Source organism: Sceloporus occidentalis, unplaced genomic scaffold (assembly GCF_023333645.1).
Source record: "Sceloporus occidentalis isolate IW3139 unplaced genomic scaffold, rSceOcc1.0.p SCAF_58, whole genome shotgun sequence".
Lineage (NCBI taxonomy): Eukaryota > Metazoa > Chordata > Lepidosauria > Squamata > Phrynosomatidae > Sceloporus > Sceloporus occidentalis.
The window spans coordinates 3,466,148-3,490,194 of NW_028317038.1; the positions used below are offsets into that span (position 1 = coordinate 3,466,148).

Here is a 24,047-nt window from a genome sequence, read left to right on the forward strand (position 1 = left end):
CTCCACGCGTTGAGCACGGGCGCCCTCCTGAGCATCTCTCCGCTACGATCTTTGGCGGTTGCCTCTGGTCCGCAGGGGTCGAGGACGTTGCGGGCGAGGCCCGGGAACCCAGTTGTGCCAGTCCTCGAAGTCCACGCAGCTCCAGAGCTCGCAGAAAGGGCCCCACATCTGCGGGCGTGCGCACATTGGCCATGGTGGTTCCTCTTTGTGCTATCAGGGCAAACGGGTGACCCCATCTATAAGGAAGGTTGTGCTCCTGCAGCGCAATAGTGATGGGCCAAAGGGCCCGTCTGGCCTGCAGAGTATAGTGGGAGAGGTCTTGAAAGAGGGAAACCTGATGGCCCTCAAAGTCCCACCATCTACGAGCACGTGCCTTCTGCATTATGGCGTCTTTCACCTCAAAGCTGTGTAGGCAGCAGATGACATCTCTAAGGGGATCACCCGGGCTGCCACCACCAGGTCGCAGAGCCCTGTGTGCACGGTGAAACTTTATGGGTTTCCTACCCGAGTCAACAGGTTCCCCCAAAATCACAGCTTGTTCAAGATGCCTCTGAGGTCCTCAGGGGGTTCACCCTCAGGTAGGCCCTGCACTCGAATGTTGGATCTCCGGCCGCGGTTATCTAAGTCTTCAAGGTGATGAAGTAAATCAGCTATCCTGGCGGAGTAGGAGCGGCAATCAAGGAGAGTGAGCCGTTGGTCCACGTCTCGCATCCCGTTCTCTGTGGCTGTGAGTCTCGTGTCCAAACGCGTCATGTCTGCGCGCAAGGCTGTGACTTCTGCCCTGGGTGTTTGCTTCGCCTCCGCCACCAGCAAACTGAAATTGTCCTTAGTGGGAAGAGAGGAGAAAATGCGTCTCCAATTCCTAGAGGTAGGTTCCGGTGTAGGGAACCCTAGAGGAGTTCCTTAAAAAATACAGGTGGAGACCGGAACGCAGGAAGCAGGCAGAAGAACAGGAGCCGGGTCTGGTACACGAAGGGTTAATCTCGAACAAGCCTGGTCTGGTACACTAAGGGTTAATCTCATACAGAGCCGGGTCTGGTACACGAAGGGTCAATCTCATACAAAGCTGGGTCTGGTACACAAAGGATTAAATCAGGAACATCAGGAGAGAAAATCACAGGGACTGCACAGCACAATAACTGAGCACTGAATTAGTTTCAGTGCTCAGTTTTTTAATTGCCCGCTCGTGAACGCCACACCTACGTGCGTGACTTCACTCATAAAGTTTTGTTGTGACGCGCGCGTCTAGTAGACGGCGTGCCGCGAATGGAGGACGCACCGCGGATGACGCGTGACCTGCCGGACCGGACGGGCGGGCGTCCCGGTAGGTGCCGGACCCCGGGGCCCTTACATCCGGAGAGCCCTCCGAGCCCTGTTGTAGAGATTCCTCCTCCACGGCCTGGGGGCGGCGCCATGTTGGATTCTGGAGGTTGGGATTGCAGCAGCGCCGGAGTGTGGAAATACTCCCTCAGGGACGGCGGTTGAGGCTTATTGCTGGTCCCTGGGGTAGCAGGGTTGGTCGAGGCCTTTTTATTCCTGCCCATAGCGAATTTAGCAGGTGTGCGTGCGGTAAGTAAAGAGCGGGTGGCGCGGAGCTTTGCAGTTAAGTGGCCATCTTCGTCGCCAGGCCAGCCATGCCCCCATTTCTTTATTATTAATTATTCATGTGAACTATTTTTTCATATTTTATAAATGCTATGTTTGAGAAATTTTTGTTTTTATTTCCTTTTATTTCCCAACCTGCCCCCCCCAGTTATGCACATCTGCCCCCAGGCTTGCCACTTTGCCCCCAGAAATGCCTTATACCCCCCTATATGCCACTCTGCCTCCCTGATATGCCTTATACCCTCCTATATGCCACTCTGCCCCATGATAAGCCTTTTAACCCCCTACATGTCACTCTGCCTCCAGAAATGCCTTATACCCCTATATGCCACTCTGCCTCCAGAAATGCCTTATACCCCTATATGCCACTCTGCCTCAAGAAATGGCTTATACCACCTATATGCCACTCTGGCATATAGGGGGTTAGAGGGCATATGATGGGACAGAGTGGCATATAGGGGGGTATAAGGCATTTCTGGAGGCAGAGTGGTATATAGGGGGTTAAAAGACATTTCTTAAATAATAATAAATCTTAAATAAAAGTTCATCCTATACATTATTTATCCCATTAGATGCAGAAAAGGCCTTTGACTGGGTCGATTGGATATTCTTGTGTGAAACGATGGAGGTCTTCAGCATCTCGGGAACATTTTAAAACAATTCATTGGCACTGTATAAGACCCCTACGGCTAAAATAACAGGATCGATGTTTGTTTCAGATAGTTTGAGATCAGCAATGGAACTAGACAAGGCTGTCCATTAGCCCCTCTAGTATATGCCCTTACTATTGAACCATAGGCACAGTCAATTAGAAACTCAGCCGAAATATCAGGTATTAAAACAAAAAATACTGAACATAAGATAACACTGTTCGTTAATATTATTTTGACGCTTAACGGAGGGATGGCTTAACGTAATGGCGAAAAGACGTGAGGACGCTACAAAGACGCTACTCAGAAGAATAAAAGTCTTTTACTCCGATGTACCACTTTTTTGATGTTACACTTTGTGAGTGCACCTTACACATATATATATCACTTGTGTTTGAACTTATTACACTATTGTGTTTTTGTTATTGTTTCTCCCACATGTGTATTTGAATATTTGTGAGGAGTGTTGAATGGGAGCTTCAAAACGTGTAGGGTATATTTTTATTTTTTCACGTGGTTCCTTTATCCTTTAAAGGGACTAGAACTATGCTGTATAGGGAGGATAAACGCATTAAATGCCTATTATATCCGAAAGATAATTTATGTTTTAAGAGCAATACCCATGAGAGTATAGTAACATTTATACGGCAAAACAAGATTCCCAGAATCTCATTTCAGTGGGGGACTTTCAGTACCATATATGAAAGATACATGAAAATTGCATGCTTGCACGCTTTCTTGCATGGGACAGGCCAAACAATGACAATTTGTCATGATTCGAGATTGAGAAGGAGGCAATTAAAATGTCTAGGCTATATAATGTCATTTGGATGAATTACAAAATATTAAACTATGTAAAGAGTGACAAAGCAATTATATACGATAAACGACATTAGTTAGTATATTATAGTAGTATAATATAATATAGTAGGTTGAAAAAAGACTTCAGTCCATCAAGTTCAACCTTTCACACATACCTAGTTCTAAAGTTCTAAAGTTGATCCATAAGAAGGCAAAAAAAAAAACCCTACTTGGGGCAATTACCAATTTTGTCACGACAGGGAACAAAAATCCTTCTTGTTTCCATAGTGCCAATCAGATTACTCCCTGGATCAACTTCCTAATACGACTGTCCTTTTAGCAGTTGTACCCCTTTATGTTATGCTTAACGAGAAAAGCATCCAGACCTTTCTTAAAAATATCCACAGTTAGATAATACAACATCCTTCCATATTCTTATTGTTCTTACTGTGAAGGACCCTTTCCTATGCTGATGGTGAAATCACCTTTCCTCAAGTCTCAACTGATGACCCACCTTCATGTTCCCCACAATCAACTGAAGCCCAAGCAAACCTGCATACTTTGCTACAAGCCCTCACAACCTGCAATACCCACCTTCATGTTCCCCACAATCAACTGAAGCCCAAGCAAACCTGCATACTTTGCTACAAGCCCTCACAACCTGCAATACCCACCTTCATGTTCCCCACAATCAACTGAAGCCCAAGCAAACCTGCATACTTTGCTACAAGCCCTCACAACCTGCAATACCCACCTTCATGTTCCCCACAATCAACTGAAGCCCAAGCAAACCTGCATACTTTGCTACAAGGTATACAGAGTGGACCAAGAGATCTCCTTTATTATCTGTTATTGTTTTCTGTATTGTTATTATCATTTTCCTGTTTCTGTGCCTGAATTGTCTATTACCCCTTTTTCTGTCTATCTATGCTTTATGGCCTAGGAATGCCCTTACTGGGAGTTGCAGCATTTTTCCACTGATTGTTTTATTTGTTTTTATTTGGTAAAATTTATGTCATGCCTGTCACTACTTAAGTGTGTTATATTTTACTTTCTATCTTTCTGCTCCACTAACCCCTTATCTCCTATATCTGCCCTCTTACTGCCCCGTCCACTTTAACACTATTTAACACTCTCTATTACAGCCCTCACAACCTGCAATACCCACCTTCATGTTCCCCTCCCTGCCCCTCTCCCACCCGCCCCAGTGGTGTTCTAATATATAGACAGTTAAGTACCAGCTCTATTGGAACACGCCAGTAGAGGGCACCAAACGGTAGATCCCTTTACTACCCACTACTCCCCATTAAAGCATTCCAGATCCTATCCCTCCCCATCTCTCTGCCGTCAAAGCTATCCCAGTACCTCTACACTAAACCTTTATATGTGAAACCTACCTATATTTGCTCTACTACCCCTGTCCCCCACATAGTCTTCCCTATTCCTATCACTCTAAACCAGAAAACTCAATCAACATGCGCAACCTAACCAATCTTATTCCTATCATCTCCAACCATAAGCTACCTCCCGTCTTTAACTGTGCCCTATGGAATGCCCGCTCGGTATGCAACAAACTTGCTTGTATACATTACCTTTTTCTATCCCATGCTTTTAACCTCCTAGCTCTTACTGAAACCTGGATCCCCTCCCATGACACTACTGCTTCTGCTGCACTCTCCTTCGGAGGACTACACTTCAGCCACACTCCTAGGCCTGATGGCAGAAAGGGTGGTGGTGTAGGCATCCTTCTCTCACCTCACTGCACCTTCCAGAATATACCAAGCCCTCCCTCCCTCTCATTCTGTTCCTTTGAAACTCACACAATCCGTCTTTTCTCTCCACTCTCTCTTCAAATTGCTGTCATATATCGCCCTCCAGGTCCTACCTCGCAGTTCTTTGACCACCTTTCTGCCCGGCTCCCTTTCTTCCTCTCTCCTAATATCCCCTGTCTTATTCTGGGTGACTTTAACATTCCTCTAGATATATCTAACAACTCTGCTAGCTCCAAACTCCTCTCCCTGACATCCTCCTCTGGTCTCTCTCAATGGACTAATTCCCCTACGCACACAGAGGGACACTCGCTTGATCTGGTTTTCTCCAGATCATGCTCCCTTTCAGACTTCTCCATCTACCCGTTCCCTCTGTCTGACCACCACCTTCTATCCTTTTCTCCAGTGCTAACCCCTAACAAGACAAACTTACAGTGCTCACCTCATACTTGTAGGCCATTACCAGACAATACCATTACCCAACTGTCAGCCTCACTTGAACCTCTCTTACCTTCCATGTTAACCCTTTCCTGCCCAGACACAGCAGCCTCTTTTTATAACAACACACTTGCTTCATCCCTCGACACCATAGCTCCAATTACTACAAGTTACCCCCGACAATTTAAACGCCAACCATGGCATACCAAAACCACACGGTTTCTTCAGAAGTGCTGCCGCACGGCTGAGCGTTATTTCAGAAAATCCAAATCCAGCGAAGACTTTACTCATTATAAATTCATGCTCCACACCTACAACTCTGCCCCCTCTCTCACCAAACAGCTCTACTTCTCCACTCTCATATCCTCTCTTTCTTCCAACCCACGACGCCTTTTTTCTACTTTCAACTCCCTTCTCTGTCCCTCCACACCCACACCACAAACCTCTCTCACTGCCCAAGATCTTGCTGCCCACTTCAAAGAGAAGATCGAGACTATTAGAAAAGACCTCTCTTCCTTACAACTCCCTCCTACACCACTCAACACCACTCTCTCCACTCCTACTATACTAACTGCCTTTTCCCCTACAACCGAAGAAGAGATAGCCACTCTTCTTTCTTCCTCTCACCCAACAACCTGTCCCCTCGACCCCATCCCTTCACACCTTACAAAGTCTCTATATCCATCCCTTGGTCCATCACTTACCCACCTATTTAATCTTTCTCTATCATCTGGAACTGTACCATCTGCCTTCAAGCATGCGCTAATCACACCAATTCTAAAGAATCCTTCCTCAGATCCCGTCTGTTTGACTAACTACCGCCCTATCTCTCTGCTTCCTTTTACCTCTAAGCTGCTTGAACGGATTGTGTACAATCGCCTCATTAACTTCCTCTCCTCTAATTCCCTCCTTGACCCTCTACAGTCTGGTTTCAAACCCCTTCACTCTACTGAAACAGCTCTAACAAAAGTCTCCAATGACTTGCTCTCTGCCAAAGCAAAAGGTCACTACTCTATTCTAATTCTACTGGATCTCTCTGCTGCTTTCGATACTGTTGATCACCACCTTCTTCTAGACTCACTTGCTTCTATAGGCATTCGAGATACAGCTCTCTCCTGGATCTCCTCATATCTGTCTAACCGTTCCTTCTCTGTCAACTTCTCTGGCAAGATATCATTGCCCCTTCCACTTTCGGTTGGTGTCCCCCAAGGTTCAGTCCTTGGCCCTCTGCTGTTCTCTCTTTATACTTCATCTCTTGCCAAACTAATCAACTCATTTGGCCTCCAGTATCACCTATATGCAGATGATACCCAAATCTACATGTCTTCTCCTGATCTCTCTCCATCTCTCCTGTCCCGTATTACCAATTGCTTGTCTGCTATTTCTTCATGGATGTCACAACACTACCTGAAACTTAATCTTTCTAAAACTGAACTCATTATCTTCCCTCCCTCCATCTCCACTCCACTACCTGAATTCTCTATCACCATTAACAACACGACTATCTCTCCTACTAACCAGGCCCGATGACTTGGGGTCATCCTTGACTCAAACCTCTCCTTCATCCTTCACATTCAGTCCCTCGCCAGATCCTGCCGCTTGCACCTAAAAAACATCTCTCGTATCCGCCCATTCCTCACCCAAGAATCCACAAAAACCCTGGTTCATTCCCTTATCATTTCCCGTCTTGACTACTGCAACACTCTTCTGGTTGGCACTCCACTGTCTCGACTCTCTCCTCTACAGTCTATCCTTAATGCGGCTGCTAGGTTCATCTTCCTTGCACGTCGCTCCTCTTCTGCTTCCCCCCTCTGTGAAACCCTCCACTGGCTCCCAATTACCTTTAGAATTAAATTTAAGATCCTGGTACTGACATATAAGGCCATCCATAATACTGCTCCTCCGTACATTTCTGACCTCATTAGCAAATACTCTCCTACTCGATCCCTACGTTCCTCCCATGGGCTAAGGCTCTCCTCCTCACTCATCACCTCTTCCTTTTCCCGTCTACAAGATTTCACTAGAGCTGCCCCATACCTCTGGAATCTACTCCCAAGGAACCTTCAGCATTCTCCCTGCCTCCCAACATTCAAGAAACATCTAAAAACCCACTTCTTCAGAGAAGCATACCATCTTAGCTGCTAGAACTTCCTTGTCATCGATACAACCACCACAATACCTCTCACCCTTTCTCTATGCCTTATGTTTGTCACCCCATTTCCCTCTAGATTGTAAGCTTGCGAGCAGGGCTCTCTCCACCAAATGTATCGGTTTGTCTTAGTCTGTCAATTCTTGTCTTGTCATATCCCTTGAATTTATGTATTGTATTAAGCGCTGCGTAAACTGTTGGCGCTATATAAATAAAGGATAATAGTAATAATGACCCTGTGTCTTTTGTAGAGACCTCTTGGTGAATAGATCACTAGAGAGCTGTCTATACTGACCTTGTATGTATTTGTACAATGTGATCAGATCCCTTTTTAGATGTCTTTTTTCAAGTGAAAAAAAGTTAAGTTTTTCTAGTCTTTCTTCTTAACTAAAATTCTCCTTTCTTCTAATTAACTTTGTAGTCCGCCTCTGCACTTTCTCCAGCTCTTTAGCATCCTTCTTTAAAACTGGTGCCCAAAATTGCACCGCATATTCAAGACGAGGCCTCACCATTGCTTTTTAAAGAGACAAGATTATATTTTCATCTAGTGATTTAATACTCCTCTTTATGCATGCCAATACCTTACAACCGCTGGCTGGCACTGCACCTTGTTGCTAAGTCTATGGTCTACAACAATACCTACGGCCTTCTCATTTTCTGCTTTTCCCAATGCAATGCCATTAAGAGTGTAAGTTGCATACTTATTTATGGTACCAAAGTGCATTACCTTACACTTATCTGCCCTAGTTTATGCAAATCATTCTGAAGAGATGCTACATCCTGATCAGACTTTATAACCTTACCTAATGTTGTGTCATCAGCAAACACAGACAAGTGACTTCCAATATCTATTTCAATATCATTAATAAATAAGTTAAAGAGAACTGGACCCGTGACAGAACCCCGAGGCACCCCACTTACCAAAGTTATCCAGCTTGAGAATGTACCATTAACAACAACTCTTTGCACCCTGTCACTAAGCCAGTTTCTAATCCAAACAGGCATTTCTCCAAGACCTATTTGTCCTAGTTTATACAATAACCGCTGGTGTGGAACAGTGTCAAATGCTTTTGCAAAATCTAAATAGACAATATCTACAACAATACCCTGATCTATACATTTACTCACAACATAAAATGCAATTAAATTGGTCTGACATGATCTGTTCTTCACAAAACCGTGCTGACTCCTACTGATGATATCATTGTTCACAATATATTCCTGTGTGCCATCTCTTAACAAACAATTTCCCCACCACAGATGTTAAGCTTACAGGTCTGTAGTTACCAGGCTCAGATTTGGGTCCTTTTTAAAAATGGGAACCACATCAGCCTTCCGCCAATCCTTTGGTACCATTCCTGACAGGAAACAGTTAATGAAAATCAAAAACAGTGGAATAATCTCTGAACTGACATGGCAAAAAAGCAAAAATGGCAAAATTGATCCGGACTTTGAGGTACCACAAACCCCTGGGACTGAAGGGGTTAAATACTCCTCCAACCTTCTGGCCATCCTATCCCCTAGCACAGCAGACCCTCTTAGATTCAGGTGCAATCCATATAAAGCTTGTACCCAGTGCTCCAAGAACCCAAAACCCTCCTCCTTACACCAAGTCTTCAGCCATGCATTAACCTCCCAGATCTCCCACTGTCTTTCTGCAGTTGCGCGTGGCACAGGTAATATTTCAGAAAATATTACCTTGGAGGTCCTTTTCTTAAGCTTGCTACCTAATTCCCTGAACTCACTCTTTAGGACCCTCCATTTTCTACTAACTTTGTCATTGGTGCCAAGACAGCTGGATCATCTGCAGCCCCTCCCAATAATCTGTCCACACGATCAGCAACATGCCGAACCTGAGCACTCGGAAGACAGCAAACTGTCCAGTTGATGCGATCCTTGGTACAGATTACCCTGTCTAGCCTTTCCTGCTTTCTGCATCCCTCCCTTACCAGAGGGGCTGGTTCCTTTAGCAGCTTCCTTTAATGTGGCCCTTTCTGAGCTGACAATCCCAGCAGCTTCAGTCAAACTGGCAAATCTGTTAGGATAGACAAACTCAGGGCTAGTCACCCTCTTCCTCTCTCCACCCCCCCCCATACACACGTCTAACGGTCACCCAGCTATGCTCCTGATCTCCCTGATCCTCATCTGAGATATCTCCTCCCACATTGTTAGAGGCTTCTACTAGACACTGCTCAGTGAGCAGCAGACCCCTTTCCAGTTTGTCAATCCTCCTCAGTGTTGCAATTTGCCTCTCCAGATCACCAATATGAAGTGGTCACTCACTTACATTTGTCACAGAGGTATGGACCCTGGAACACTTGTTCCAAGCATGCATACATGTGGCATACTGTGCACTGAGATAGGCTGACAAGCTTTCTATCGCTCATTATATAAACAAAAAAGAGTACAATCACAAAATAAATAAATATATATATATAACGCCTATTTACGTCCCCAATTGAAATTCTGACAATCTATATAAAGCAGATGGATTTAAGGAAATGGAAACAAACAAATATAAATTACCTGTCAGATTTATATGAAACAGAAACATTTCTAAAATGGCCTCATATAAGAGAGAAATGGGACATATCAACAACTGAACTATATAATTATCTGAGAAAAAATCTGCTGGAGTTATAAACTCCCCTTTACTGGAGGGATTCTTTAATAAACATTATAAATCAATGATATATTGAGTGAGAACATACGTTTAAAAGCAGATGACCCTTTGATTAACATGGAAAAATGGGAAAAAGACATGGGCGAAGTGTATTCAAAAGAAGACTGGCTTTTGGCTTATAATCAAATCAGGAAATTCTCACACTGTGTTGGTATGCATGAATTATATTATAAATTGGTTCATAGATGGTACAGAACTCCAGTACAGATTTCAAAATATAATAAGAATATATCTAGGCAATGTTGGAGATGTGAAAAGAAAGATGGTACAATGTATCATATGTGGTAGAAATGTGATGAGGTAGGCAGTAGCGTACCTAGCGGGGGGCGGGGGGGGGCGGTCCGCACCGGGTGCCGCTCATCAGGGGGGTGCCAACTTGCCACCCCACCCCTTGCACCCCTCCAGAGACGGACAGTAATGGAGGAGCAGGCTCGCAAGGGAGCGGTATCGGAGGTCTTTAACAGACCTCCGGCTCCCTTGAGTGATTTTAAGGCGGGTTCAAACCTTGAACCCGGCTTAAAATCACTCAAGGGAGCCGGAGGTCTGTTAAAGACCTCCGATATCGCTCCCTTGCGATCCGCGCGACAACAGCTGCTGTGCGCCGGGATTTGTTGTCAGATCCCAGCGCACAACACTGAAGCCGCGCCCACTGAACTGGAAGAAGACAGAAGAACTGAAAAAGAGGAGCGAAGAGGAGGAAAAGAAGCTGTAAGGAGAAAAGAGGAAAGGTAGGAAAGCATTCAGTGAGTGAGAGTGGATTGGTATATGTGTGGATTGGTATGTGTGGATTAGTATGTGTGGATTAGTATATGTGTGGATTGGTATGTGTGGATTGGTATGTGTGGATTAGTATGTGTTGATTGGTATGTGTGGATTGGTATATGTGTGGATTGGTATATATGTGGATTGGTATGTGTGGATTGGTATGTGTGTGGATTGGTATATGTCTGGATTGGTGTATGTGTGGATTGGTATGTGTGTGGATTGGTATGTGTGTGGATTGGTATGTGTGTGGATTGGTATATGTCTGGATTGGTATATGTCTGGATTGGTGTATGTGTGGATTGGTATGTGTGTGGATTGGTATATACCGTATTTTTCGCTCTATAAGACGCACCTGCTGATAAGACGCACCTAGATTTTAGAGGAGAAAAAAAAGGAAAAAATATTTTGAGCTAAAAAATGGGCTAAAATATTTATTACAATAACTGAATAAGCTATGAACACAGTAAGACACACGCAGTAAGACACACACAGACACAGTAAGACACACACAGACACAGTAAGACACACACAGACACAGTAAGACACACACAGACACAGTGAGACAGTGAGACACACACACACAGTAAGACCTCCCTCCCTAACCCCCCTTCTCAGTATCTCCCCTCTAACTCCCTAACCCCCCCTTGTCAGGATCTCCCCTCTAACTCCCTAACCCCCCCTTCTCAGGATCTCCCCCCCCCGCCCCGGTCACTTACCTTAAACTCCTGTGTTGGAAGCGTGAGGCGTTTGTCTCGGGTGCCGGCGCTTCACTGCTGAGCGCCGGCGTCTGACGTCATATGCCGGCGCCCAGCGTAAAGCGCCGGCACCCGAGACAAACGCTTCCAACACAGGAGTTGAAGCGCTGAGGCAGGCGGCGGTGGCGGCCGCCGCCAGCAAAGGATTCCTGTATATCTGTCAGGCAGGGGGGCCCGAGAGTTGCCGAGCGGTTGTCTTCAGCAACCGCTCGGCACCCCTTGGGCCCCCCTGACTGGCAGAAATCCAGGACTCCTCTGCTGGCGGCGGCCGCCGCCGCCTGCCTCAGTTGCGACCCCGGATTTATCGGCGTATAACACGCAGGTAGGGTTTAAGCTCCGGATTTTAGTTAAAAAAGTGCGTGTTATACGCCGATAAATACGGTATATCGTTGCCCCCCCCTCCCTGCCTGCCTGCCTGCATCTTCGCTCCATAAGACGCGGCTGATTTTTCATCCTACTTTGGGAGGAAAAAAACTGCGTCTTATGGAGCGAAAAATACGGTATGTGGATTGGTATATTGTGGATTAGTATATGTGTGGATTGGTATGTGTGGATTGGTATGTGTGGATTGGTGTATGTCTAGATTGGTGTGTGTGTGGATTGGTGTGTGTGTGGATTGGTATATGTGCGGATTGGTATATGTGCGGATTGGTAAGTGTGTGAGAGTGATGGGTGTTATGCTGTACCATTTCCAATGTATTTTTCATTATATAATTATGCTCTAGTACATCATAACTCCCATCACTCTATACTGTTCCATACAGTGGCAGAGCTGGGAGACAGAGGCCTTGCACCCCCACCACAGGACTCCTGAAAGGTAAGTGAACTTCAAAGGGGGAGAGGGTAGATAGTTAGGAGGGGGTAGATAGGGAGAAGGGAGTGAGACAGGGGGATAGGGGGTAGATAGGGAGAAGGGAGTGAGAAGGGGTAGGTGGGACAAAAGGGAGTGAGAAGGGGTAGATAGGGCAATCATACTCCTATCATGCCAAGTCTGCGAGTACATCCTGGAATCTGGATATGCCTGGGCATGATAGGAATGTGATTGCTGTTAACAATCATATATATATATATATATATATATATATATATATATATATATATATATATATATATATATATATATATTAATATTGTTATTTAATTGTTTTGTCCTATTTTGGTGTGTTACTTATTTTAAATAAAAGTGTTAGATTTTTTTTTATGGTGTTGGGGGGGTCATATTCGGTTTCGGCCAGGTAAATGCTGCATTTTCGGTTTCAGTCCAGAATTCGTTTCGGTGCATCCCTACTACTAATGAAGTGGTAGGCCTACACCACATCAATGTTTGGCATAGTATATAGTGATAGGAGTTATGCTGCACTATTGTCAATGTCTGGCTCAATGTATAGTGATAGGGATTATGCTGTACCACCGTCAATGTGTGCCTCAGTATATAGTGATAGGTGTTATGTTGTACCACCGTCATTGTCTGCCTCAGTATATAGTGGTAGGTGTTATGCTGTACAACCGTCAATGTCTGCCTCAGTACATAGTGATAGGTGTTATGCTGTACCACCGTCAATGTCTGCCTCAGTATATAATGATAACAGTAAGTGTTATGCTGTACCACCTTCAGTGTCTGCGCCAGTATATAACGGTAGAAGCTATGCAGTTTTAAAGTGTGTGTGTGTGGGGGGGGGGTGCCACATACAGGATCCGCCCCAGGTGCCAAATACTCTAGGTACGCCCCTGGAGGTAGGGATTATAGTGGCCAGTTTATTTGAGACAATTAATGAACTATTAAAGCTTAAGTTTGTTCCATCCCCCAAGCATTTCTCTTTCATATAGGGTTCCCTAAATGTAATAAAATTTGGCAGTACAAAGGATAATATGGGAAGATATATATATATATATATATATATATATATATATATATATATATATATATATATATATATATATATATATATATATATAACAAATTAAATTTCAATACAAAATGGAAGAGGGATATTATATAAGTGAAGGTAAATGTTTTTTTTTTTAGCTATATGGTCCCCTTGGATAACCCATGCACATTCAATACAGTAAAAATTAAGGAAAAGAAAGAAATGGAAAAGGAAAGTTAAGATGATACCTACTACTTACGACACTGATAAATTACAAAGGATGAATGTGGAGTGATTGTCAGTCTTTTTTGTAACAGATTGGGAATGCCCCTTTGCATCTTTCCTCACCCTTTGATAGCTTTTCCTTTTTCCCCTTCTCCTTTTTCTTTTTTTGTTTAATTAAAGGGGAAAGGGAGGGAAATGAAAATAGACTGAAGCTGTATTGCATTAGGTAATATTGTAACTACTTTTGGGATTAAGGAAAATACGTAAGGGCACAAATAAGTACAAATATAAATGTGGAATGGATTTGTATTATGTATCAATGTAATGTATAATATATGTATGTATGTATTTATTGTTTGGAAGAAATAAACTTTTTTTGAAAGAACAACAACAACAAAAAAGATCCATAATCCATACCTGATACCTGTTTTATTTTAGTACTGCACAAATCATATACATATTTTGTAGATTGTGTTTTCACAATCAATACCTTAGTTAACTATTATTGTGGTATGATATCTCATTTTGACCTACACATTTTTGTGAGATCTTAAAGAATTTAGGATCAGAGATAAAATATAGGGTATCTCCTTATATTCATACTGTGGGCGTGGTCCAACGATAATGATATTTTGCATATTTTATGCCCCGTAAATATCACTAATAGGTTATGTGATGTATACCTTTTGGAAAATGCAGCATTTGTCAGGAAATTAATATTGATGAATCAAAAATGTATTAACTCTCAGTCTTTTTCATATGTTTGGCTTCCATGCTTGCATTGTGTTGACACTTAACAAAATGACAAAAAACATTTGGTTTTAATGCCATTGAAACTATATATGCATAACCTTTTTCAGAAATATTTTTTTTTATTGTTTATAAATCTACTGCATTTAGCTACATTTGTTTGAGCCATATGAAGCCACTGTTAGCACAAAACAAAGGGTGTGAAGGACAGGATACATTAATATTCCTTTCAACTGCTTGTAACTTACTTGTATAGACTATCTGGTTCCAGGCACTTGAAGATAACAGAGTACAGACTTTTTTCAGAGGTTTCCCCATGACTCCTTCCAGCTGCGACACAGCTTGTTCCCAAACCGGTCAATAGATCTCCCACAAGACTCAGGGACTCACCTGGCAAAGTAATTACAGAATAGCAATCAGTAGGTATATGTAACGACTGTGGTAATAAGTAGATAAGACACATTTTATAAAACTACATGGGAGCAGTAGATCTTTTAGGTTGGTGGAGCACAATTTTTAGGGGCATAAGTACTGTATCTATATAGCCTGAAAAGCAGTCAAATACCACTACTGCTTATCAGCTGAAAAATGCCACATGACAGAGACATGTAAGGTGCTGAGGGCTTCCTTGCTGTCCTGTTACCAATACATAACCACTTTAGTGGAGTTTATTTTATCAAAATATTTAAATTCCTTGTCTAATGCCTATTGTGCTTATCGATAATTTAAAATAATGTAACTACTTTCCTTTCAAGGTTAACCAGTGATAAGTTTTGTGATTGGTTACACTAAACAAATTTTTATTTCATCCCTTCTTATGGGTTCATCTTCTTAACATAATTTACATTTGTCTGAATGCCTAAACAAAAAAACAGCAGTTATATTTGTTACGTTTTCAGAGGTAGAGTCATCGTGGGGTTTTATGGAGTTGCTATGACTTGCTATGACCATACCTGGGAACTCTCCGGGTCAAACCCGGAGATTTGTTTGAACCATATGAACCCCGGAGGTTGGTGGTGATTATCTCCTTATCTGATAGAGTTTAGATATAAGGCTGGGTGTTTTCACAATAGAGCGTTCTTTGTTTTTCACCTCAACATAAGTTCTGTCTGATGCTTGGGGTGAGCTGCTATAATCACTTACTGTCCTTGTCAGGACAGTACATGCGCTGCATCAAGTAGATTTTGGTCAGCTACAGAGGCAATACAGCTCCATTCCGACAAAGTCCTGCTTCAGCTCTACCGCTAGTTCTGTCTAGCACTGAGAGGCTTAATCAGCGAAGTCTCGGGAAAGAAGCAACGTTTGGCGGGTGAATCCAGTGTACAGGACCTGATCCGGGGTACCTGCTGTCTCCCATATTGTTTGTTATTGCCCTGGACCCTGTCATTAGATCGACACATACATCACTATGTATGTGTTGATCCAGAGAGCTGAAAATGGCAGCTTTCACTTACGACCTATTTTATTTCTAGGCCCCGTGAGACTACCCTTAATGTTTTTGAGGCGTGGGGTATAGGGTGACCACATCTTATTTCTGACATTCAGGGACACACTATGAAGCGCATGAGATTACACACAATGGTGTGTATATATATATATATATATATGCGGTAGACATGCATTTTTAACTACATAATATGTACTTATCTCTGAAGTACAGACTGTGATTGAAATTATGATTTCAAAATAACATCTGAACTGGCAGTTAGTTTTCATTCTTTAATGTTAGCCCCTGCTGCCAATATATATTAATATAAAATTGCTAAAATAGCTCAACGCATAAACACACAAACCCAGCTTTGCATGTATATATCAATTTAAATTCACATCAGAACTCAGAATCAGACATTCAAATCCTGTATTTGCAGGTATACAATAATAATGTATGGAAACATAGCATTGTAGTTACAGATCAACAGAACACACAAACCCAGTATTACAGGCATAGTTCAACTGGAAACCACATGTAAACTCAGCACTGAAGGTATTCATCAACTGAATAAGACATACAAACCCTGTATTTATAGGTATACATAAATAACGTATGGAAACAGATATAGATCAACAGAAAAACACACAAACCCAGCTTTACAGGTATAGATCAATTGGAATTCACATAAAAACTCCGCACTAAACCCCCTAAATTACAGGCATAGTTCACAGGTTGCACACCCCAAAGCCAGCCCTGGCATCCACATTGCCCACATGGAACCTGACCAGCACCCAAATTACACACACATAGGACTTGTCCCCAAACAGCCCAGCATGAGTCAACTTTGTCCCCAAACAGTCCAGCCTGTGCCATCTTTACCCCCTCTCCCTCCCTTAACCATTTTAGGGAGGATTGCCCTAATATAGTCAGTGAGCTTCCCCAAATTGCTATATGCACTTCAAGTAGTACCGGCACTTTTATTAATTTTTGCCAATAAAAAATGTTTTAATGGTACGTAAAATGTTTGCTAAATTTATATGGAAAGGTAAAAGATCTAGGATAGGCATAACATGGCTCCAGTAATCGAAATAAGGGATCAGATTAAATTTTCCCATTCTGCCATCTGTCTACAGTATGGCTGATTTAGTAAAATACAAATTCCGTATTCACTGATGTGCATTAGCAGGAATTCTACCCAGATAGTTCTTAGGAGTGTTATTAACACATCGTTTAGAGAAATCCTGGGTAATGTGGCAGAGAATCCACTTTAAGTTCTACAATATGAGCAGGGAAGCGCACAAGATTGGCTCTGGGCTTTGACTGGCGGGGTCTCCTTTGCATTCCTGGGTGGGAAATCTCAGTTCCTATACACCATGTGGTATAGAAGGGAGATAAGGCTTGTTAATAGTTTTATGGACAGGACCACAAAAACATGCTTGACATTTACATTTTTTTTTTTTGAAACTGTAGTTATAGCAATGAAATACGTATGCACCTTGCTGATACTGTTTGGGCCAATCCCTTTGAAATGCTCATACGGAATGTAGACCAAACCTTGCATACTATAGGTTATCTGTATAAACTAAGTTAAGGGTGTCCTCAATTGAATGGCTCACATCCCCACCCTGGAATTTTTAAGCAACTATTACAGCTGCCAATAGATTTAGCTGTCTCTTATACAGATATGCACTTAAATATAATCCACTACTCATTTATATCCCCTTTGAGGCAATGTCATATGGGGCTCAGGGAGTCCACTGTTGCGGCGGACCTATTTCATTGAAGGGATAAAACAGAGCTTGGAGAGCGCCTGTGTGGTGTGGCCATAAGCCTTATCCCTGAGATAGCGATTCTGGGGGTCATGCTTGAGTATCCTTATTCGAGGCTCTTGCAGATCCTTTTAGCCACAGCATGGAAAACCATCAATGTATTCACTCCACCCCTCCTTCAATAACTCCTTTTGTTTTGGCATTCAAAATGGACTGGTTGGAAATCACCTTAGATAACGAATCCAGAACCGGGAAGTTCTTTAATACCTGTTCCCTATATATGAATTAATTGGATACCCACCTAAAAGCCGCTCTTCTTAATACAACTGCCTTCAAGAAATATTCTGAAAAAGGTTGCCTGACACTTTTAGAATTTTCTGATTTTGACAGAGTTTGACAGATAGTCCTGTGAGGAACTTCTGATTTGTTGGGGGAGGGTGTTCCAGTTCTGCCTTCAGGGAAGACAAACGGATACGTAATACATGCAATAGTGGCTGCACCACAGACAGCTCTTCAAATTAAGTAAAACACATCCAATGTAGGTGAAAGCCTGTAAAATGTTTCAGTATTTTGGTTCATATACAATAAATATATACCGTATTTGCTCGATTATAAGAGGAACCCCCAAAATGTGAATATTAATTTAGGAAAAAAAGAAAAAGCCTGAATATAAGACTATCCTAAAAGTTTTACTAATAAATATTAATTCACATGTAAACTATTTTTTCATATTTAATAAAAACTATGATTGAGAAAAATGATTTTTTTGTTTTTATTTCCTTTTATTTGCCAACCTGCCCCCAGTTATGCACATCTGCCCCCCAGATATGCCTTATACCCCCTATATGCCACTCTGCTCCCAGATATGCCTTATATATATATATATATATATATACATATGCCATGCTTACCCTCCCCCGACTTACCAGTGCATCCCTAGACTTCTCCCCGTGCTTCAGGTTCCTTGGTGTGTAGTGGGGGCAGAGAAAGTCTGTGCACAACCTCCGCTGCTGCTGCCAGCACATTCACCCGGGCTTCTATGAATGAGAAAACCTTCTCTGAAAAAAACCTTATGTCTTATAACTTCCTTATAATTGAGTAAATAAGGTACATAGGACTTGCCCAACCTGCTAGAGCTTATGTCCTCTCCTCAGGAGAAAATTTCGCCAAAATTGAATATATTGCACTATTGCCGGTCCATTTGTTTTTATAGATTTTAGAAGATATTAAACAGAGTTTTCGACAGAAATCCTTCATGAGCTTGTTTTGCCCAGCCCGCTTGTGAGTGGATTAGACATCACATTTATTATTGTTCAGTGTTTACATACTACACTATTGTTTTATTTTCTTTTTCCCCCTATGTATATGCGCTCCATGGTGTATCGCTTAAGGATGTAGCCCCAGTCACTACTCGCTCTTCAAGAAGCTCAAGTTTCCAACCCGGGCACATGACTGTAACCCGACACCTATGACGTTGTTCCCGCAATGCTGAGCGTAGTTGGCGTAAGTCTCATTCCATGGCTGACTTTCTGCACTACAAATTTATGCTACGTTCCTACTACTCCGCTCTCAACCTTGCTAAAGAAACCTACTTCACCTCCCTCATCTCCTGCCTGTCTCATAACCCTAAACAACTCTTTAGCACTTTCAGTTCCCTTCTTCAACGATCCCTTCTACCCCTTCCAGTAACCTTAATGCCTCTAACTTTGCCACATATTTCAATAAAAAAATCAAAACTATCAGATATGACATATCTCTATAGTCACCCTCACCCTCCCTCTGAATATGCGTGCTCCTACCCACTGACCTCTTCTCTCTTTACATTACATCAATTTTCTGCTGACACTGAAGAGGAGGTACGTGCTCTTCTTCTTTACTCTTGTCCAACCACATGCCCCTTTGACCCATCTCACCCAGTCTCTTTAATCTACTCTTGTCCTTACTGTCACGCTCTACCCAGGCTGCGGTGCTGCATGTCTTTTGTTTCCCTGTCTTGCTGGGGTCCATTTCTGGATTTCTGTATGTTCTGTCCTGAACCTCTGATTCCTTGATTCCAGTCTTGCTCTTTGCTTCAACTCTGTTTCCTTTTGTAAGGTGTGCCCCACCCACGTGTTCTGTTTGTCTCAGTCAGCAGTCTAAAGGTATGTCCTTCTTGGTTTTGTGTTTAGCTTCAATGTTCAGTTTATTAGTACTTTCGTATGCAGGGTTCAGCATTAGGACCCACTGTCATTGGAGTACTTTGGCGTAGTGGTGGGCTAAGCATACTATGGCCATAAGATGTGACGGAATCTACAATAGTTATCATACAGTCCTAGGCTAGTTCCTGTATTTATGTGTGTCAGTCTGTGATGTAACCTGTGGGGTGTCCTGTCCTGTCTTATATCCCCGGTAGAGGGGTGTCCTGTCTGTAACCCCGGTAGAGAGGTGTCCTGTCTGTAACCCTGGTAGAGGGGTGTCCTGTCTTGAATCCCAGGTAGAGGGGTGTCCTGTCTTGTAACCCTGGTAGAGGGGTGTCCTGTCTTGAATCCCAGGTAGAGGGGTGTCCTGTCTTGAATCCCAGGTAGAGGGGTGTCCTGTCTTGAATCCCCGATAGAGGGGTGTCCTGTCTTGAATCCCCTATAGAGGGGTGTCCTGTCTTGAATCCCCTATAGAGGGGTGTCCTGTCTTGAATCCCTGATAGAGGGGTGTCCTGTCTTGAATCCCCGATAGAGGGGTGTCCTGTCCTGTATCCCCGGTAGAGGGGTGTCCTGTCCTGAATCCCCGGTAGAGGGGTGTCCTGTCTTGAATCCCCGATAGAGGGGTGTCCTGTCTTGTATCCCCGATAGGGGGGTGTCCTGTGCTGTATCCCCGATAGAGGGGTGTCCTGTCCTGTATCCCCGGTAGAGAGGTGTCCTGTCCTCAAAAAACAAAATACTGTCTGCGCTTCTCACCCTAATAAAGTTGGCAACAAATATATAAACATAATATAAATGAGACTGGATCTGTCCCATCCTCCTTCAAGCATGCTACCATTACTACAGTCTTGAAAAAGCTCTCTTTTGACCTGACTAATCTCTCCAATTACCAGCCCATCTCTCTACTGCCTCTCACCTCTAAGCTTCTTGAAACAATTGTTTATACCCAATTAACTAGGTTTCTTGATTTCAACTCCCTACTTGACCCTCTTCAATCTTGTTTTCGCCCTCGACACTCTACTGAAACATCCCTTACTAAAGTTACAAATGACCTACTAACTTCTAAATCCAAGGGCGACTACTCCATGCTAATCCTACTGGACCTTTCTGTTGCTTTTGACACTGTGAACCACCCTCTTCTCCTTCAAACTCTTCATGCTCTTGGTCTCCGTGACACTGCTCTCTCCTGGTTCACTTACTACCTCTCTGATCGTACCTTCAGTGTCTCTGTCTCCAGTAACGCTTCCCCTCCCTCTCTCAGTGGGGGTACCCCAAAGCTCAGTTCTAGGACCCCTTCTGTTTTCTCTCTACACTTCCTTACTTGGCAAACTAATCGCATCCTTTGGCTTTCAATACCACCTATATGCTGATGACATCCAGATCTATCTATCCTCTCCTGATCTCTCTCCTTCTTTCTATCTCCTAACTGTCTCGCCTCTGTCTCTACCTGGATGTCTGCACATTTCCTGAAACTCAATCTCTCCAAAACCGAACTTCTCATCTTCCCTCACTCCAACGATAAGATTCCCCCATCAGTTTCCCTCAATGTTAATGATGCTATCATCTCCCCGTCTCCTCATGTCCGCTGTCTTGGTGTCACCCTTGAATCCGACCTTTCGTTCACCCCCCCCCACATTCAGTCTGTCTCTAAAAACTGCCGTCTCCATCTTAAAAACATTGCCGCATCCGTCCCTTCCTAACACAGCATGCCACTAAAGCTCTTGTCCATGCCCTTATTATCTCCTACCTTGATTATTGTAACTCTGTCTTAGCTGGTCTTTCTCTTAACCGTCTCACCCCTCTACAATCCACCATGAATGCTGCTGCCAGATTTATCTTCCTCTCCCCTCGCTTCACTTACACCTCTTCCCTCTTCACTGGCTGCCTGTGCGCTTCAGGATTCATTTCAAAATCCTTACTCTTACTTTCAAAGCCCTTCACAGCGGTTCCCCTACCTACATCTCATCACTAATCTCTAAATACACTCCTAACCCGTATCTCCGTTCATTCAGTGATCTGCTTCTATCCTCTCCTTTGATTTCTAGCTCTCATGCACGCTTACAAGATTTCTCAAGGGCTGCCCCTATCCTCTGGAATGCTCTCTCCCGGCCTACCCGTCTTTCTCCTTGCTTTTATTCCTTCAAATCCCTCAAGACCTCACTTCTTACAACATAGCACATTAACTCCCTCTCATATTCCTTTAGCTCACCTTGCCTAGTCCCTCTCCTGCAATATTTTTACTAGTGTGGCTGGTCCATCCCTAACAGCACTTTTGCCTAATACTAATTTTGCCTAATAATAACTTTTGTGTAATACACCCTAAATCCCTCTAGATTGTATGCTCGTTTGAGCAGGGCCCTCCTCACCTTTTGTCTCTGTAAGTCAAACTGTTCTGTTACTTACTGTTTGGCAGCCAGGCTGGAGCCATCTCTGACTACCTTTGGGCCCTGTATGACAGGTCATTCTGTCACAATTACATGGTCCAATCATGCTCCAATATGGACTGTTATCAGCTTGTCCCCAACACAGTTTTCCTCCCCTTGGTGGAGGTTGAATGAGAGTCTACTACAACACCAAGAAGTTTGTTCAGAAGTGGCTGATTTCCTTTCAGAATACTTTAGACTTAATGGCACCCCAGCTATTTCTCCAAAGACCCTCTGGCTGGCTCATAAGGCGGTTGTAAGGTGAAACTAGAGTCACATCAGAAGATAAACTATATACGCTCTCTTACAGACTTGCAACAATGCTTTACTGATCTGGAATTATCCAATAAAGCCTCCTGGTCCACTGATACACACCATCAACTTTGATTATTAAGTCAGAAATATATCAACTACAACTTCAGTGTACTGAATACATTTTACGTAATTTGCAACAAACCTCTTATGCAAAGGGTAATAGGGCAAATTGCACAACTTACTACACATTATCTCCAGACTCCTCAGGGCATAAGAGCTATAATCCTAAATACATTGGTGTCAAATTTGCTGAATACTATACAATACAAACTACGCTCCCAACCGCATTACCACAACCATTTCATCATTTCTTTTCTGAGAAATGGCATAAGTTGTTACGATTCCTAAATCAGGCTAATCTCCGACTCATTGCACCAATTACAGACCAATTTCACTGCTGAATACGGACACTAAAATCTATTCGAAGATCTTGGCGGTCCAACGTGAATTAAGAATGACCAAGTAGGGTTCATCAGATAATACTCGGAAAATCATCAACATTGTACACCTAGCCAAATCTTTCAATAAACCTTGCCTTCTTCTGTCCCTGGATGCAGAGAAGGACAGGGGCGGACATTTGATACTTTAACCTGGTTTCAAGCGGTAAGCACAATACAGAGCGTATCTAAGAACGCAACACATTTTAAAACTAACAGGAAAATCATATTCTGCTGGTACTACGCCCCTACTAAATTAGCTACTCTCTTTCCATCTAACTCCTCTGAGTGTTGGAGACAGTGTGTCGGAATTGGACAATGTCCCACATTTATATATAAAAAGCTTATCCTGTTATACCTATATTTTATTTTTTACTGAAAGTACATAAATCTCTTATAGAAAGAAAACCCTGGGAAAGCCATCATTTCTGGGATTGGGAATCTAAGTGAGGGTCTTTCTGAGTTAGTGGATTTTTATCTGCAGCCCATTCTAGTGTCCTTGAAAGGTTATATACGTGATAACAGGTTTTACAACAAATGGAAAATCGCAAGTGCCGCTCTTCTTATTGTTGGTTATCTTTAGATGTTGAATCTTTATAGTCATGTATTCTTAGCTAAATGTTCAGAAGCAGTTACCTGGTGTCAGGTCGGGATGGGAGTGTAGAGCAGGGTGGAAAAGTAGGAGGCCAAAGTCTAAAGCGAAGTCCGGGAGGCGATCCAGGATCAGGATAGACGGCAATGGTGCAACAAGTAGGTTCAAGATAGGGGAGAAACAGGAAGTCCAGAAATTATGCCAAAAGTCAGGTGCCAGGAAGTCTGTCAAGTAGCGTAGGCTGATCATGGAAGGGACTGGGTCTGAGCAGAACAAAGCCACCAAGAGGGCTCAATAAGTAAGCACTTAATGAAGGGTGTGCAGGGATGCGGACTACCCCGCGACGGAGCGGCAGTGCGGCGGATGGCGCAGGAAGAACTGGAGGCCGGGATGCGGCCCACCCCGCGACGGAGTGGCAGAGCGGCACGTGGCAGATTCCGCAGGTAG

General features: G+C 43.2%; 1 protein-coding gene across 1 annotated transcript in view; it reads right to left on the reverse strand.

The window, feature by feature from the left end:
• The window catches only part of LOC149287625 (astrotactin-2-like), a 782,689-nt gene that overhangs the window by 113,093 nt on the left and 645,549 nt on the right, over window positions 1-24,047 (reverse strand). Inside the window, exon 21 of the mRNA XM_089492656.1 lies at window positions 14,707-14,848. Within this exon, the coding sequence (XP_089348782.1) occupies window positions 14,707-14,848 (142 nt within the window). The remainder of the gene's footprint in view (window positions 1-14,706; window positions 14,849-24,047) is intronic.